This window comes from Neoarius graeffei, chromosome 2 (genome assembly GCF_027579695.1).
Source record: "Neoarius graeffei isolate fNeoGra1 chromosome 2, fNeoGra1.pri, whole genome shotgun sequence".
In the NCBI taxonomy this organism is placed as follows: Eukaryota; Metazoa; Chordata; class Actinopteri; order Siluriformes; family Ariidae; genus Neoarius; species Neoarius graeffei.
The window spans coordinates 15,241,630-15,260,076 of NC_083570.1; the positions used below are offsets into that span (position 1 = coordinate 15,241,630).

Sequence of the window (18,447 nt, forward strand, 5' to 3'; positions counted from 1 at the left end):
TCCTCACCCCATTCCCCCACCATGGAGGCGGGGGCCGGCTCCACCCCAGCCGGCCCGCCACACCCACAGTGCACTACTGTTTCCTACTTCCGTGTCTGTCTCCCCCCCCCCCCCCTCAGGTGAGTCAGCTCCGAAACACTGGTGCAGAGGGAAATCCTGGGCCGGTATGCTGGTGCTGCGGGGAGCCGGGGCACCTCCAGCATCAGTGCTTGGTGATGGAGGTGAGCATGGTGGTCCGGATCCCCGACGCACCAGGGACCGCCCTCGATCGGGCCGGAGCGTATTGCATACTGGTGAGTAACCAAGGGGATACGTATCAGGCTTTGGTGGACTCCGGCTGTAATCAGACCACAATCCACCAAAGCCTGGTGCAAGACGAGGCATTGGGGAGAGCACAATTGGTGAAGGTGTTGTGTGTGCACGGGGATGTTCACAACTATCCTTTAGTGTTGGTCCACATTCTATTTCGAGGGGAGAAATTCAGAGTAAAGGCGGTGGTTAATCCTCGCCTTCCCCACTCGATAATTTTGGGGACTGATTGGCTGGGATTTTGGGAATTAATGTCACATTTAGTGAAGAGTGGGGCCTGCCATAATTTAGCGGGGGGAGGTCCTGGTGTGGCATTGGCGGGAGCAGCTGTCACAGAGCCATCTATGTCATCACCACGTCAGAGTGAAGAGCAGCAGGCTCCTCCTCCCTCTCTCCGGGAATCCCTCATGGATTTCCTGTTATAGCAGTCATGAGACAAGTCTCTGCGGCATGCGTTTGACGAAGTGAGAGTAATCGATGGTCAAACGCTCCAGCCAAATGCCACCCTGTCCTTCCCCTATTTCTCCATTATTAAGGATAGGTTATACCGAGTGATGCAGGACACTCAGACGAAGGAACCAATAACACAGCTTTTGATCCCAAATAGCCGCCGGGAATTTATATTCCAGGCAGCTCACTTTAATCCCATGGCCAGACACTTGGGGCAGGATAAGACACTAGCCTGAATAATGGCCCGGTTCTATTGGCCAGGGATTCACAGCAATGTCCGTAGGTGGTGTATGGTGTGCCGCGAATGCCAGTTAGTAAATCCAGTGGCCATTCCAAAAGCGCCTTTGCACCCTCTGCCATTAATCGAGACCCTGTTCGAAAGAATTAGAATGGCTCTCGTTGGGCCATTAGATCGGTCAACACGAGGATATTGCTTTATTTTAGATCTGGTGGACTATGCAACGTGATATCTGGAAGCAGTGCCTCTTCGCAATATCTCAGCACGCAGCATTGCAGAAGCACTCTTCCACGTCATCTACTGAGTCGGAATCCCCAAAGAGATTCTGACTGATCAAGGCACTACGTTTATGTCACGCACACTGCGTGAACTGTATGGGTTACTGGGAATTAAGCCTATCCGCACCAGCATTTATCACCCACAAATGGATGGCTTAGTCGAACGGTTCAACAGCACCCTCAAGAACATAATTCGAAAATTTGTAAGCGAGGACACATGCAGCTGGGATAAATGGCTCAAGCCCCTCTTATGCGCAGTGCGAGAGGTCCCACAAGCCTCCACGGGGTTCTCCCTATTCGAATTATTATATGGGCATAAGCCGCATGGCATTTTAGATGTGCTGCGTGAAAATTGGAACAAGCATTGGACCTTCAACAAGCAAAAATGAAATTCAATACCTTATCGACCTGCGTGCCAAACTCCACACCCTCACACACCGAACCCAGGAGAATTTGTGGCAGGCCCAAGAATGTCAAGTCCGTTTGTACGACAGGGGCACACACCTTAGGGAATTCACACCAGGAGATAAAGTACTCATGTTGTTGCCCACGTCGAGCTCCAAATTGATCGCCAGGTGGCAGGGACCCTTTGAGGTCACACAGCGAGTCGGGGACGTCGACTATGAGGTGCAGCGAACGGACAGGGGTGGGGCGTTACAGATTTACCACCTCAATCTGTTAAAACTTTGGAACGAGGAGGTCCCTGTGGCATTGGTGTCAGTGGTTCCAGAGAAGGCGGAGCTGGGGCTGGAGGTTCAAAAAGTAAAATTGACATTGCCCACCACTCCGGTCCCCTGTGGAGACCACCTCTCTCGGACCCAACTCATGGAGGTCGCCCAGTTGCAGACAGAATTTTCTGATGTATTCTCGCCCCTGCCCGGCCGCACTCACCTCATAGAACACCACATTGAGACGCCCCCGGGGGTGGTACTGAAATGGCAGGACGATACTTCACACTGGAGTGGTAGGAATGAGCGGCTTAAATAGCGGAAGCGGTTATTAAGGAAATGTATGACAGCTGTAGTTCAGTAGGCTGGGGACAGAGGGCGCTGTGTGTCATGGGAGTTGTAGTCCTGAGTGTTTGTAGTCTGCTCCTTCACACCGGGATTACTGACAATATGATGCTGCACACATGGAAAAAAAAAAAGTCATTACCACAGGGGAAAAAAAAATCGAAGATCTTTCACAAAAAATAAGGCGCGCATCAGGTAATGTATATTAAAAAACACCATTAATACCATTAATGTGTGTACACATGGTAAAGCATTGTAAGTTTAAAAAAAAAATAAATACGTCAAGCGACGGCTACAATTATTGATACCTTAATGATCTTTTGGCTGTTGCAAAAGTAGAAAAGACTTTCAATATGCAAATTGTGCATGAATAGTTACTCAAACTTCCACTGGAAAAAAAATGAGTCGATTCCTGATGACTTAGTGTATCAGATCACATGACACTGTTCCACAATTATCAACACCTTTGTCCATAGTTATTGACACCCAGATGAGATAGGCAGCATGGTGGTGTAGTGGTTAGCGCTGTCGCCTCACAGCAAGAAGGTCCGGGTTCGAGCCCTGTGGCCGGCGAGGGCTTTTCTGTGCGGAGTTTGCATGTTCTCCCCGTGTCCGCGTGGGTTTCCTCCGGGTGTTCCGGTTTCCCCCACAGTTCAAAGACATGCAGGTTAGGTTAACTGGTGACTCTAAATTGACCGTAGGTGTGAATGGTTGTCTGTGTCTATGTGTCGGCCCTGTGATGACCTGGCGACTTGTCCAGGGTGTACCCCACCTTTCACCCGTAGTCAGCTGGGATAGGCTCCAGCTTGCCTGCGACCCTGTAGAACAGGATAAAGCGGCTAGAGATGATGAGCTGAGATGAATACCACATACCGATTCTTATTATGTTAACAAAACAGTTTTTATTTAAAATTTGTTTTACATAGACTTATATTTTGTCCAAAATATCTTTTATATAAATATATCAATGTTGGTGCTTACATAAATGAAGTAATTCTATGTTTGTAAACAAATGAACTGATAATGTTTAACCTGTGTCAGAAAATCTTTGTGTTCCACTTTAAGTATTTTCATAGATCACATTTTGTTAATCATTCATTGTCGTTTGTATTAATTTCTAGTTTTGTCATTTACCAATAAATGTCAACAGGCAACTGAAATTGCAACCACATGAAAATCCAGGTCAAAGGTCGCATATAATTCCTCGAACCAAAATATATAAAAATGTCTACTGATATTGTAACATGTGGTAGATATTTACAACAAACTAAAAAAAAAAAATTATATATATATATATATATATATATATATATATATATATATATATATATATATATATATATATATTCTGAATGGAATAGAAAAATCTGAATATTTCAAGCATGTCATTTTTTATAAGCTAGGAATTTATTTCTGGTCCAATTCTATTTATTGCAATCGGATTCCAAATACTCTATAAACATTCCATTCTGTTATGAATCAGAAAAAAAAGATTATAAATCACAGCACTTATTTTTTAAAGTATTTCATCTACTTCAACAATGTTAAACAAAGATCGATCCATAAAGTTGTAAATGTCATTTAATTCCACAGGGTGTCGATAACGGTGGACACCGGTGAAAGTGATCACCATTATCAACACCTCATGTGACTTCTCAAATGCGCGTTTAGATACAAAATGGCGACTGTCAAATGAAAAAGTAGGTTTCGATGAGGAGATCATGAAATATCGGTGAATTTGATGGATTAAAAACATGTTCATGATCTTTCCACCATGCTTACCTGCGATGATAATGTCCTAGTTTTCCTCAAATTGCTGATCGTGATGAAAAAATTACATCTCAGATAATGAGCTGTGTCATCAGATGACAAGATCGGGAGGGGGGGGGGGGGGTCTTCCGGTTGATTAATTAACCAATAATACAGTGGGGCAAAAACGTATTTAGTCAGTCACCAATTGTGCAAGTTCTCCCACTTAAAAAGATGAGAGAGGCCTGTAATTTTCATCATAGGTATACCTCAACTATGAGAGACAAAATGAGAAAAAAAAATCCAGAAAATCACATTGTCTGATTTTTAAAGAATTTATTTGCAAATGATGGTGGAAAATAAGTATTTGGTCAATAACAAAAGTTCATCTCAATACTTTGTTATATACCCTTTGTTGGCAATGACAGAGGTCAAACGTTTTCTGTAAGTCTTCACAAGGTTTTCACACACTGTTGCTGGTATTTTGGCCCATTCCTCCATGCAGATCTCCTCTAGAGCAGTGATGTTTTGGGGCTGTCGCTGGGCAACATGGACTTTCAACTCCCTCCAAAGATTTTCTATAGGGTTGAGATCTGGAGACTGGCTAGGCCACTCCAGGACCTTGAAATGCTTCTTACAAAGCCACTCCTTCATTGCCCGGGCGGTGTGTTTGGGATCATTGTTGGATGGAAGGAGGTTTTCACTCAAAATCTCACGATACATGGCCCCATTCATTCTTTCCTTTACACGGATCAGTCGTCCTGGTCCCTTTGCAGAAAAACAGCCCCAAAGCATGATGTTTCCACCCCCATGCTTCACAGTAGGTATGGTGTTCTTTGGATGCAACTCAGCATTCTTTCTCCTCCAAACACGACAAGTTGAGTTTTTACCAAAAAATTCTATTTTGGTTTCATCTGACCATATGACATTCTCCCAACCCTCTTCTGGATCATCCGAATGCTCTCTAACAAACTTCAGACGGGCCTGGACATGTACTGGCTTAAGCAGGGGGACACGTCTGGCACTGCAGGATTTGAGTCCCTGGCGGCGTAGTGTGTTACTGATTGTAGCCTTTGTTACTTTGGTCCCAGCTCTCTGCAGGTCATTCACTAGGTCCCCCCGTGTGGTTCTGGGATTTTTGCTCACCGTTCTTGTGATCATTTTGACCCCATGGGGTGAAATCTTGCGTGGAGCCCCAGATCGAGGGAGATTATCAGTGGTCTTGTATGTCTTCCATTTTCTAATAATTGCTCCCACAGTTGATTTCTTCACACCAAGCTGCTTACCTATTGCAGATTCAGTCTTCCCAGCCTGGTGCAGGTCTACAATTTTGTTTCTGGTGTCCTTTGACAGCTCTTTGGTCTTGGCCATAGTGGAGTTTGGAGTGTGACTGTTTGAGGTTGTGGACAGGTGTCTTTTATACTGATAACGAGTTCAAACAGGTGCCATTAATACAGGTAACGAGTAGACAACAGAAGAGCCTCTTAAAGAAGTTACAGGTCTGTGAGAGCCAGAAATCTTGCTTGTTTGTAGGTGACCAAATACTTATTTTACCGAGGAATTTACCGATTAATTCATTAAAAATCAGACAATGTGATTTCCTGGATTCTTTCCCTCCATTCTGTCTCTCATAGTTGAAGTGTACCTATGATGAAAATTACAGGCCTCTCTCATCTTTTTAAATGGGAGAACTTGCACAATTGGTGGCTGACTAAATACTTTTTTGCCCCACTGTAACTGTTGGAACTGAAACTCACCTTTGAAAAATTGTTTTTTTATTGGTAAATTTGAAAAGGTGTCGATAATTGTAGCCACCACTCTACTAAAATAACATCCTTATTTAGCTTTTTTTTAAAAGACATTTTCTCCTCTCAGCCTGTAATATATACAAATCTGTCTTAGATTGTTTTCTTGGCACCGTGTTATTCTTGCCATGTTTAAAGCTGTTAGCAGATTTGTGCATGCGTCTGTCTGTCTCTGTTGTGTTGAAAGCTTTTCGCTTTGTTCTCCTGGTAATAGACGACAAAAGGAGTTTACACATGTGTGCAGCTTCAAATTTATACCCTGGGACACAGTCAACACTTTCAGCAAAACACGTGCACAAAAAAAATATTCTGGAAACACAAGATTCTGTTTATGTCACTCAAGGGGTCTCATGAAGTCCATATTTAGCATACTTATCTAAAATTTAAACGTCACGTGACCTGTGGATGATGTCAGCGCATCAGCAGGACCTGTTTTGAAAACTAGTTTCAAAGAGAGTACGTGCATAAACACTTAAGACTAAAATTACCACCTCCTGGAAAAGATTTCCAAAAACAAGACTCGCTTCTCTGTGGTCTCACTTCCTCATCGGTTTATTAGGCGTCTCGTTCGGATAATTTGTACGTCTTTGAGTCATGTTTCCACCACCTTTATGCTCTGCGGGGCATTTAGGAACAAAGTGATGGAAGATGGCACGATTTCTAAATGTCGTAAAATGGTTTTTTTTTTAAGCATCTGAACAGAAATAACAGCAGTTTTATTACAGCAGGACAGAAAATTGGGAAGTGCACAAATCCAAGAATGAGGAGAATACTAATTTGTTCTATGACTGCATATGTAAGAAATAACAAATTTACGGCATGCTTTTGGAGTAAAATAAACAGCTGATTGTGCTTGAACTCACAGTGCCCTGGGAAGAACGGATGGAAGAGGCAAATGAAAGGAAACGCACAAAGTACCAGGAGCTGGTGAAGAAGTGCTGGGAAGGGGGCTGGAAGACTCATTACGAGCCAACAGAGGTGGGCTGTAGAGGATTTGCAGGGCGCTCACTCTGCAAAGTCCTCAACCAACTGGGCCTAGCAGGAGTGGCTAAGAAGAGGGCCATCCGATCCGTATGCGAAGCTGCAGAGGCGGCCACAAGGTGGCTGTGGATAAAGAGGGCTGATCCATGGGCGGTTGCTGCTGGGATCTGATCAACCTCAGCTGGGTCACCTGGGCGATGGTGTCTGATGTTGAAAGACCCGAAACACCCAGTGACCCCAGGTTACATCACTGATGATGCGTCCCAGTGCATCTAGAGGATGTATCTTGCACACTATCAGAGATACAGTTATACTAGCTTGAAGTTATTTTTAATATAAAACCGCCATACCCTTCGTCATGTGTACTTTAAATTAAATATCAACACACATGCACAATCCCTCATCTCTACATGCAACCTTATAAGGGTGCCTAAAGTCAGTACACATTTAAGATTTTAGAAGTATTAAATGCATCAGAATATAAACACGTGCAGTACAGAAATTCTACACTACACTCACCACTTTATTAGGAACTGCTGTTTTAAGCAGTACCAGTCAAAAGTTTGGACACACCCTCTAAAAGATGCTACATGTCTTAAACGACATCCGTCATTACTTTCTCTTTACTTAGTTGAGCAGTTCTTGACATAATATGGATCACTACAGTTGTGGAATAGGACTATTTACTGTATTTTTATTATGAGCTCAAATGCATTAAGAAGGCAAGAAACTCGTCCACTAATTAACTTTTGACGAGGCACACCTGTTAATTGAAAAGCATTCCAGGTGACTACCTCATGAAGCTGGTTAAGACGATGCTACTTTGAAGAATCTATCCATCATAGTTTTGTTGTCTTCAGTATTGTTCTGCAATGTAGAAAATAGTCACAATACAGAAAAAAATCCTATAAATGAGTAGAATGGGGTGTACAAACATTTGACTGGCACTGTATAGCCTGGATATTGTAATAAATAAGCTTTTCTCAGATGCCATGGATAACTTTTCAAATACATTCACCGGACACTTCATTAGGAACACCCATCCATCCACCTGCTGCTTTGTTTGATGACGTTCTCTAATCAGACGATCCCTCAAGAGCAGCACGATGCATCAAATCATGCAGATCCAAATCAAGAGCTTCGGTTAATGTTCACGACGTTCAGACATCAGAACAGGGAAAAATTGTGATCTCACAGTGAAGTGAGACTTTCACTGTGGCATGGGTGACTGGTTTGAGTTGAGTATTTCAGAAACGGCTGATCTCCTGGGGTTTTCACACACACACACACACACACACACACACACACACACACACACACACACACACACACACACACACGTCTCTACACAGAATGGTGTGAAAAACAAAAAACATTGAGAGAGACAGAGAGAGGGACAGTTCTGTGGGTGGAAACAAACACCTTGTTGATAAGAGAGGTCAGAGGAAAATGGACAGATTCATGGTTCGAGCTTCCCCCCCAGGAAGGATATACTGACTCATATAAATCACTCTTTACAACCATGGTGAGCAGAAAAGCATCTCAGCATGCAACAGCAGAACACATTGGGTTCCACTCCTGCAGCCAAGAACAGGAATCTTAGAATCAAGAACAAGTTCCTATTAAAGTGGCTGGTGAGTGTAAATCCACTGTAACTCATCCTTAACATGAGCATAGCTGAAAGCCTGGATGGAGCCTATTAATTCTCTCACCTGCGTGTTTTTGTTCACAGCTTGACTTGGTTTCTCCGACAGTTGATCTGCACTTTGTTCCTCATTCCTCAACTAGCAGATGTCAAAACACTCACTGGATCCCACTGCAGCTCACTGAGGTTTAAAACTCACACAGCTCACCATGACACACCCAGCTGTTCTGCTGTCAACACGCCACTCTCAAGGTTGTTTTATTACCCAGTATGCTTCCTCATTCTCTCTGCTCTGAGACCAGCTGTCATGTGATCACTGTTAGACTAAATTATTAGCCACATATCTTTTAGAATGGTGACACTAAAGTGAAGGTTTGCTTTCCCAAGACTAGGCAGCCAAGTGTTCCACACAAAAGATCAGCTTTTATTCTTATACCCAGGATATAATGGTTTCACCAAAGCATCAATCACAAGGCAGCTTTCATCTGACCTTGTTCCAATATTTTTGATGGCAAACCCCAGGAGACTAACAGCCTGATTTTCTCCTCCTTTCCATATTATTTGAACTTACCTTCTTCACAGAGGTTGAGTTTGGACAGGTTCCGTCCATCGTAGCCCTCCTCATAAAATGAGCCATTGTCTTGCTCCTCGTATGTGCTCAGGTACATGGCCTTGTTCTCCATTCAGGACCTAAAGCAGGACAGAGACATTCAGAACCGCCATCAAGTGCTGAGCCAGAACGATCAGAACCATCCTCACCGAATCATTTTTTAAAAATCAGGTCACTGAGGACCACACTCTTACCACTTAGGATAGTTATTTTAAATATTTATACCTTCAACATGAACAGGGTTGAACCAATTCTCTCCCTCATGTATAGTATGTCCATTCAGAAACTGGTGGGTCACTAGTGCAATGAATAACAGGTCCAACTACAATTCAGAAGATTCTAGGTTTGGCTCCTTTCCAAATCTACCCTCAAGAGCAGTGGTGGTTCAGTGGGTAAAGTGCCAATCAGAAGGTCAGGGTTTTGAGCCCAAGTACCAGAAAGCTGCCACTGTTGTGCCATTGAACAAGGCCTCATGGCTGACCCAAACTATCCAACAAGCTGGAATAGGCACAGAGAGGAGCTATAATGTAGGTGTGACAAATAAAGGCTGTCTTCTACTTCTTTCATACCATCTCACCTATTCAAAAACCATTCAGAACCATCATCATTAGACCAACTTAAACATTTTGAACTACCTTCTCATCTATTCTGAACCACAGTTACTCATTTAGAAATGCCTGACCCATTCTGAGCCAACACAGTATCCACGCCAAAGCACCATCCGACCCATTCTGAACCAAATGCATTACCCATTTAAAACCATCTTACTCATTCCAGATCACCATCCACAATTCCAAACCAAATGTTACCCATGTAGAATTATCTGACAAAATTCTGCACCAAAACACTACCCATTTAGAACAATCTGACCCAGACCAAACCAACATACTGTATTACCCTTTCCAATACACAATCTCACCATTTTCCAAACCACCATGTTTAGACCCATTTAGACCCATGACCCATCTTGCCCATTCCTACCCACCATCGTTGCCACTGTGAACCAACTTTACCCATTTAGGACAATTATCACAGTCTGGAAACATGACCCAGGTAGAACCATCTCACTCATTCTGAACCACCATCTGACCCATTCCCGGCCAATACGTTACCCATTTTGGACCATCATTGGGTCCATTTTGAATCACTGTCTCACCCAGAGACATTTTCTCATTAAGGAAACATTTTTCTAATTCTCTAAATGACTCATCTAGCTACACATCCTCATGCATCAATTTAACCTTTCTAAGATACCAAAAAAAAGAGAAAATGTATGAAAAACAGGGACCCTTTAAATTGGTATGGCAAACAAAATATAAAATATCCCCCCCTTCCCACAATGGGTTTAATTTGTGAGTATTCTTATTTTGACCAACTGTATCTATGGAACCATTTACTAGAACCACAGCTGACAGTCATTAGTGAACCAATTGTAGCTTTGAGCAACATTCTACTTGGGCCCAGTGTTGACTACAAGGGGAATTATGGTAACAATTGTGGTCTCACCATCCGATATCGATAAAACTTATTATTACAAAAATATACATTATTAAAAGAAACCCAAACCCATAAATCCATTTGCATTCAATGTGACTCTAGGGTCAAATCACATAACCACACAACGTTCCCTGCGTAATTACAATCACACTCATGAATGTGCGGCATTGTGTCCTTTCATAAATGAGAAACACACACTGCAAAGTGATGCTATATGCTAAATGCATCCTACATTTTCCCCATTACCTCGTCTACAGGTGCCTTGGATTGAGTTTCTGGACATGAATCATACGCCTTGGCTTTAAAAACAACATGACGAATGACAGGCAGAATGCTCCAAGCTGGCTTTAAACAGTCCAGTAAAACAAGCATCTGTCAGCGTGATCCAGGGTGTGTACAGAGAAGACTGTGTGTGGCTTTCCTTTTTTATTGGCGCCGTCATCCGAGTGACCTCACCAAAATTTTTCCTTGAAGTGTTTGTTTTGAATTCCAAGTTTGTAGGCTGAGCACGGACTAAATGGATTATTTAATTAAATTATTATAAAAATCAAAATTTCCATGTTATATTAGTCCATATGACCACACGTCTCATTTGGACATCATGATTTGTGCTGCGTTTAAATGCACGTTACATTATTCAGCTACAGTGATATACACTCTGCTAGGAAACTCCTTTCAGATGGATAGGAATAAAGAAATGATGGAATGGATGGACAAGAATAAAGAAACGGTGGAATGGACAGCTAGATGGATGGGAATAAAGAAATGATGGAATTGACGGACTGATAGATGGCTGATGGATAGACAGATGGGAATAAAGAAATGATGGAATAGATAGATAGATAGATAGATAGATAGATAGATAGATAGATAGATAGATAGATAGATAGATAGATAGATAGATAGATAGATAGATAATGGAATGGATGGACAGGCAAATAGATGGATGGGAATAAAATATGATGGCATGGATGGATGGATAGATGGAAGGAAATAAACAAATCATGGAATGGATGGCTAGATGTATGGATAGATGAATGGGAATAAAAATGATAGAAAGGATGGATGGAAATAAAGAAATGATGGAATGGACAGATGGATGGATGGAAGGATGGATAGAAGCCAGTCTGCTATAAGGAACAAACTTGTTTCATGGATACTTGACACAATAAATTGATGATGATGATGATAATAATAATTTTAAAAATTGCAATGATTGGAATCTTGCTGTGGTAGAAGAGGAATAAAACACTTTGGGACATGCTGTTAAAGGAAACTAAACAAATTTGGCGTGGTAACAGTGACTCCCCTTCATTACACCACTCTATCATTGATTCTTTTCCTAGAACACCAGGACACTGTAGTTTACTCCTTACTTGATAAATGATTATAAATTTTCAGTTCAAGTTTAGATAAATTTCTCATATTTTATGATTAGAATAACTCTCGTAATTAACCCTAAAAACATCCGTCACTTCTTTTAAAACTCATCTCTACCAAGGGTGCCAATAATTGTGGAGCTGACTGTGTTTGAGTTTCATAAATGCTTGTTCACATGCAGGGCACATGTATAAAAGTTTGGACTGTTCCTGTTGAGTAACTGTAGGATGAACTTTGTCTTTAATTCGCTAAAAACAGCATGAGATGCGTTACATTAGCATGTGATGATGCTGAGGTTTATAAAATGAGGGGAAACGATGACATCAATGTGATTCAAGATTTATTTGACTCGTATATATATATATTTTTTTCAGAAAGTCACGCCTGACCTACAGACAACAAGGGACAAGCTGCGAGAGCACTGTTTATCAAAGTCATTAAAAACGGCTTCATCACTGGAGTTTTCATTAAACACTGCATGTGTGTGCTGACATTTAGGAGTCTGCTGGCAGGCTGAGCTGCTAACACACACACACACACACACAGAGCTAGGGAACTGGGATGAGTGTAAAACGCTGTCGGAACCACAAAGACCCTGTGAAAGTGCAAACCTCCTGTCCAATGTTTTTAGACAAGTTCTCTGTCTCCTTCGCTGATGAACACGTTAATCCTCATTTCCTGTTCATCATTTAACAATGTCTGTTAATCCAGGTACATACTATATTGAAACACACACAAACATACAGACAGATGGAGACAGACAGACAGTGGTGGGAGAGAGAGAGAGAGAAATATAGACACAGACAAAGACAGACAGAGTCAGAGATACAGACAGACAGAGAGAGTCAGAGATACAGGCAGATGGAGACAAAGACAGAGTCAGAGATACAGACAGACGGAGAGATGCAGACAGACGGAGACAAAGACAGAGTCAGAGATGCAGGCAGACGGAGACAAAGACAGAGAGTCAGAGATGCAGATGGAGACAGATGGAAAGAGTCAGAGATACAGACAGACACAGAGAGTCAGAGATACATACAGATGGAGACAAAGACAGAGTCAGAGATACAGACAGACAGATGGAGAGAGTCAGATACAGACAGATGGAGACAAAGACAGAAACACAGGGGGAGATAGACCAAAGAGACTAAAACAAAGATTCCAACAAAGACAGTGAGACAGACCTACAACTGGAGAACTGTTCTGGGTGGGCATGGCCTAAAATAGTAATATTCTAATGAGCATGTTTGATCCATTAATTCAAGACTGCCAGCATCAAAGCAGATGAAGGTAATATGGAAAAAATAAATAAATAAAACCCAAACAGACAGGCAAGAGCCTAAAACAATACAAGCAGAAAGCAAAAGATGAGGGTGAACGTGATGAAATAAATAAATAAATAAATAAATAAATAAAGCCTTTACAACTTAATCCAAAACTGAATTTTTGTGGGGCGGCACGGTGGTGTAGTGGTTAGCGCTGTCGCCTCACAGCAAGAAGGTCCCGGGTTTGAGCCCCGGGGCCGGCGAGGGCCTTTCTGTGCGGAGTTTGCATGTTCTCCCTGTGTCCGCGTGGGTTTCCTCCGGGTGCTCCGGTTTCCCCCAAAGACATGCAGGTTAGGTTAACTGGTGACTCTAAATTGACCGTAGGTGTGAATGTGAGTGTGAATGGTTGTCTGTGTCTATGTGTCAGCCCTGTGATGACCTGGCGACTTGTCCAGGGTGTACCCCGCCTTTCGCCCGTAGTCAGCTGGGATAGGCTCCAGCTTGCCTGCGACCCTGTAGAAGGATAAAGCGGCTAGAGATAATGTGATGTGTGATGTGAATTTTTGTGCAAATAGTCATTACACACATCTATAGCATAAACAAATAGTTCTTTAATTAATATCAGAATAATAAGTCACTTTGGGGCATGCTGTAATGGTAACTCTGTTACATCTCCCCACACTGTCACTGATTATTTTCTTCTAACTGCACCACACTGAGTAGTTTAACCCTCACTGAGATTGCAACACTAGAACACTGACAGTGAAACACAGTATTTTCTATTCAACATGCAGTAAATCTCCTTACACTCCCTCGCTAACAAGACTCAAGTTTGGCAGTTGATATGAACCCGAGTTCAAGATCATTAAAGAAGTTGCGTAACGTTTCCTGTTTTTTTTTGGGGGGGGGGGGGGGGGGGGGGGAGAAAAGCTTTATCTTCCCCACAATTTGTATGGATTGGAGACAAACGAAGTTTAAATGATGGACTGCGAGTGTGTACTGGAGACTGATGGACTGTGGCTCCAGTAGAACACAAGATAAACACACTCGTCAATCTGGATGAAGACATGCCACTCCTAATACTAATGACCTTGCTGTGACTATAGAGACATGAGGTGAGGAGAGAGAGGAAAAGAACAAAACTCTGGAGGAATCTGGAACATTCCACAGCCACGAGTATAAATGTGTATCAGCTGAGAGGAGTGTGAGTCTGCTCAGTGTGTGTGTGTACAATAAAAAGCTCCACTAACTTCAGCTCCAGCTGAATGCAGGACCAAGAGAATGCATTGTAAATCTCTTTAGAGATTTTTTTCCCCTTGTTGTACGGTAAATCTGCATCCCACGTGCGTTCTGCTTGATCGGATTCTTCCACGTCTGGAGCTGCAGAGAAAATGAGCGTCCACCCTGAACACTTTGCATATCAATATTTATAATCAGTTCCTAATTTTATGATGAACTTATACCATTCAACTCCCTGGGACAGTGTGATTCAGCCCCCATATCTAAAGACAGCAGTGCTTTAATTAGTCCTCATCATCTGGACCATGTTAGTCATCCTTAAAGATATCTTTCAGACCTGGTGTGTGTTATCTCCAGACACACTTGAAGATGTGTAAGATGCGGCAGGGTGACACAAGGTCCTGGAGGATGTTTGGTTCAAGGCAGATGAGCGAGACACACATGCAGGAAGTGTTGGTTGGTTGTGTAATTCATGGATTAATAGGGAAAAAGTGACACACAAAACAAAAAACAGTTCAGTGGACGAGATCAAAAAGTTGCACTGAACAGATTAATATTTTGGTTATTCGTTACTCTTTTATTCCTTAAGTTTCCACCAAGAACACATTTAATCCAAGATATTTATGATCCGAGTTTTGGTTTAAACCCATTTAAATCACGTGATCAGTCAGAGTAATATTTGTAAGAATGAAATGATAATTTTGATGGTTAATGGTGTATTGTGATTTCCATAAAAAAGATTCCTGCACTTGATCATTATCAGGTGATCAGCTGTACAGAGATCATAATACACAGGGGAAAAAAAATAATCATCACCCACCTTAATAAAAGATTCTCCACTCTCAGAATCTCATCATCCTCACATCTGCACAGAACCAAACAGGAATTCTTCTCCAACTCCTGCTCGTGTGTGAGAGTTTTCTGTTCACCCAGCTCTCTCTCTCTCTGTCTCTCTCCCTCCTGATGGACACTGAACAGTCCGCCTCTAAACCTCTGCATGTGATCACACTGCTGCTCTTGTGTTCTCCTGCACCATGAAGTGCTTCCTCTTTACTGCATTCATCCATCAGCTGGTTCTTCACCTTCATTTGCTTCTTTTTCATGGAGAGATTTAACTCCCTTGTTGGCTATAAAATAACAATTGTTAAGCAAATAAAAGCCTGACATGAGCGTACAGTGCATTATTTCCAAACAGCACCACACACAGAAACAGTGCAGGTTCTCTGCAACAGGTGAATGGAATTACAGACTCTGTGAACGCGCACGTGTCCCTTTTCTCCATCACCAGCCAGCGCGCTCCCGGTGGAGTCACGTGACCAGGTGCACACTTTTCTCCCACAGTTTGTTCACTTTTGCTGCCCGTTTACTTTTGATGTCCATCCATTAGAATCATCCCATCTCTCTATTCAAACATCTCATTTACGCCCCCTTGAGTCTGTGTGTGTTACTGCATCAGTGGGTTTGTGTCAATAAACTGGTCTCAAATATCTGATTGATAATATACTGTGTAGTGAGTGTAATAACACAAGATAATGTTAGGACCTTGGTGATAAACAACAACAGGGAAGATCAACAAAACATCTCATAGACACACAGGATATCATATAAATACAGACAACAATGTGAACAATATAATAATCAACCAACACCAGGGGAGCCATTAAGTACAACCCTGATTCCAAAAAAGTTGGGACAAAGTACAAATTGTAAATAAAAACAGAATAGTTTCAAAATTCCATATTTTATTCAGAATAGAACATAGATGACTTATCAAATGTTTAAACTGAGAAAATGTATCATTTAAAGAGAAAAATTAGGTGATTTTAAATTTCATGACAACAACACATCTCAAAAAAGTTGGGACAAGGTCATGTTTACCACTGTGAGACATCCCCTTTTCTCTTTACAACAGTCTGTAAATGTCTGGGGACTGAGGAGACAAGTTGCTCAAGTTTAGGGATAGGAATGTTAACCCATTCTTGTCTAATGTAGGATTCTAGTTGCTCAACTGTCTTAGGTCTTTTTTGTCGTATCTTCCGTTTTATGATGCGCCAAATGTTTTCTATGGGTGAAAGATCTGGACTGCAGGCTGGCCAGTTCAGTACCCGGACCCTTCTTCTACACAGCCATGATGCTGTAATTGATGCAGTATGTGGTTTGGCATTGTCATGTTGGAAAATGCAAGGTCTTCCCTGAAAGAGACGTTGTCTGGATGGGAGCATATGTTGCTCTAGAACCTGGATATACCTTTCAGCATTGATGGTGTCTTTCCAGATGTGTAAGCTGCCCATGCCACACGCACTAATGCAACACCATACCATCAGAGATGCAGGCTTCTGAACTGAGCGCTGATAACAACTTGAGTCGTCCTTCTCCTCTTTAGTCCGAATGACACGGCGCCCCTGATTTCCATAAAGAACTTAAAATTTTGATTTGTCTGACCACAGAACAGTTTCCACTTTGCCACAGTCCATTTTAAATGAGCCTTGGCCCAGAGAAGACGTCTGCACTTCTGGATCATGTTTAGATACGGCTTCTTCTTTGAACTATAGAGTTTTAGCTTGCAACGGTGGATGGCACGGTGAATTGTGTTCACAGATAATGTTCTCTGGAAATATTCCTGAGCCCATTTTGTGATTTCCAATACAGAAGCATGCCTGTATGTGATGCAGTGCTGTCTAAGGGCCTGAAGATCACGGGCACCCAGTATGGTTTTCCGGCCTTGACCCTTACGCACAGAGATTCTTCCAGATTCTCTGAATCTTTTGATGATCTTATGCACTGTAGATGATGATATGTTCAAACTCTTTGCAATAAACTCCTTTCTGATATTGCGCCACTATTTGTCGGCGCAGAATTAGGGGGATTGGTGATCCTCTTCCCATATTTACTTCTGAGAGCCGCTGCCACTCCAAGATGCTTTTTTTTTATACCCAGTCATGTTAATGACCTATTGCCAATTGACCTAATGAGTTGCAATTTGGTCCTCCAGCTGTTCCATTTTTGTACCTTTAACTTTTCCAGCCTCTTATTGCCTCGTCCCAACTTTTTTGAGATGTGTTGCTGTCATGAAATTTCAAATGAGCCAGTATTTGGCATAAAATTTCAAAATGTCTCACTTTCGACATTTGATATGTTGTCTATGTTCTATTGTGAATACAATATCAGTTTTTGAGATTTGTAAATTATTGCATTCCGTTTTTATTTACAATTTGTACTTTGTCCCAACTTTTTTGGAATCGGGGTTGTAGGTAAGGAAGGAAATGAATGAATAAGTATTCATGAATGATATTATGTCTTGGTATGTTGGCATGTTTTCTTTTTTGTTGTTGCTTTTGTTTTCTTTTGTATATCTAGTTTATTATGGTGGAAGGTGACATTTGATTAGCGGTGGTATAGAGGGTTAGGATTTAATAAGTTATTTACTTCTTCCTAATCCTTTCTGAACGTTATTATGTTACTGCCTTGTGGCTACGCTATTCTGTTCGTTTATGACGATGTTTTGATTAATGCATTTTTTATTTTTTGTTTTGTCTTTTTTATATCTTCTTTACTATTTGGAATCAATCAATCAATCAATCAATCAATCAATCAATCAATCAATCAATCAAAAAAAGTATTATATAGAATCCTGAAGTGTAAAAACTGCTGAAGCAATTTTATTTAAGTTTTGTCCTGTTCTTTGTAATGGACACTGTCTGCATTTAATCAGACACTATTTTCAGGTGAAACATTAAAATTGCAACTGTTTGTCAATTTGTACTTTGTTTGAAATGAAATGTCATATATACATGTACAGTCGTATGCAAAAGTTTGGGCACCCCTGGTCAAAATTGCTGTTACTATGAACAGTTAAGCAAGTTGAAGATGAAATGATCTCCAAAACGCATAAAGTTAAAGATGACTCATTCCCTTTATATTTTAAGCAAAAACAATTTTTTATTTTCATCTTTTACATTTTCAAAATGATAAAAAAGGAAAAGGGCCC

The 18,447-nt window shown here is 41.6% G+C and overlaps 1 protein-coding gene across 7 annotated transcripts in view; it reads right to left on the reverse strand.

The window, feature by feature from the left end:
* scara5 (scavenger receptor class A, member 5 (putative)) overlaps positions 1-15,747 on the reverse strand; it is a 118,051-nt gene extending 102,304 nt beyond the window's left edge. The window contains exons 1-4 of one of the 7 annotated variants that reach the window (XM_060913905.1): positions 15,280-15,743; positions 14,797-14,860; positions 14,471-14,600; positions 9,040-9,158 (exon numbers count right to left, since the gene is read on the reverse strand). In XM_060913905.1, coding sequence (XP_060769888.1) covers positions 9,040-9,151 — 112 coding nt within the window. In that variant the 5' untranslated portion in view covers positions 9,152-9,158; positions 14,471-14,600; positions 14,797-14,860; positions 15,280-15,743. The other 6 variants (XM_060913907.1, XM_060913906.1, XM_060913909.1 and 3 more) reach the window with 6 other exon arrangements.
* Positions 15,748-18,447: the final 2,700 nt, after the last annotated feature.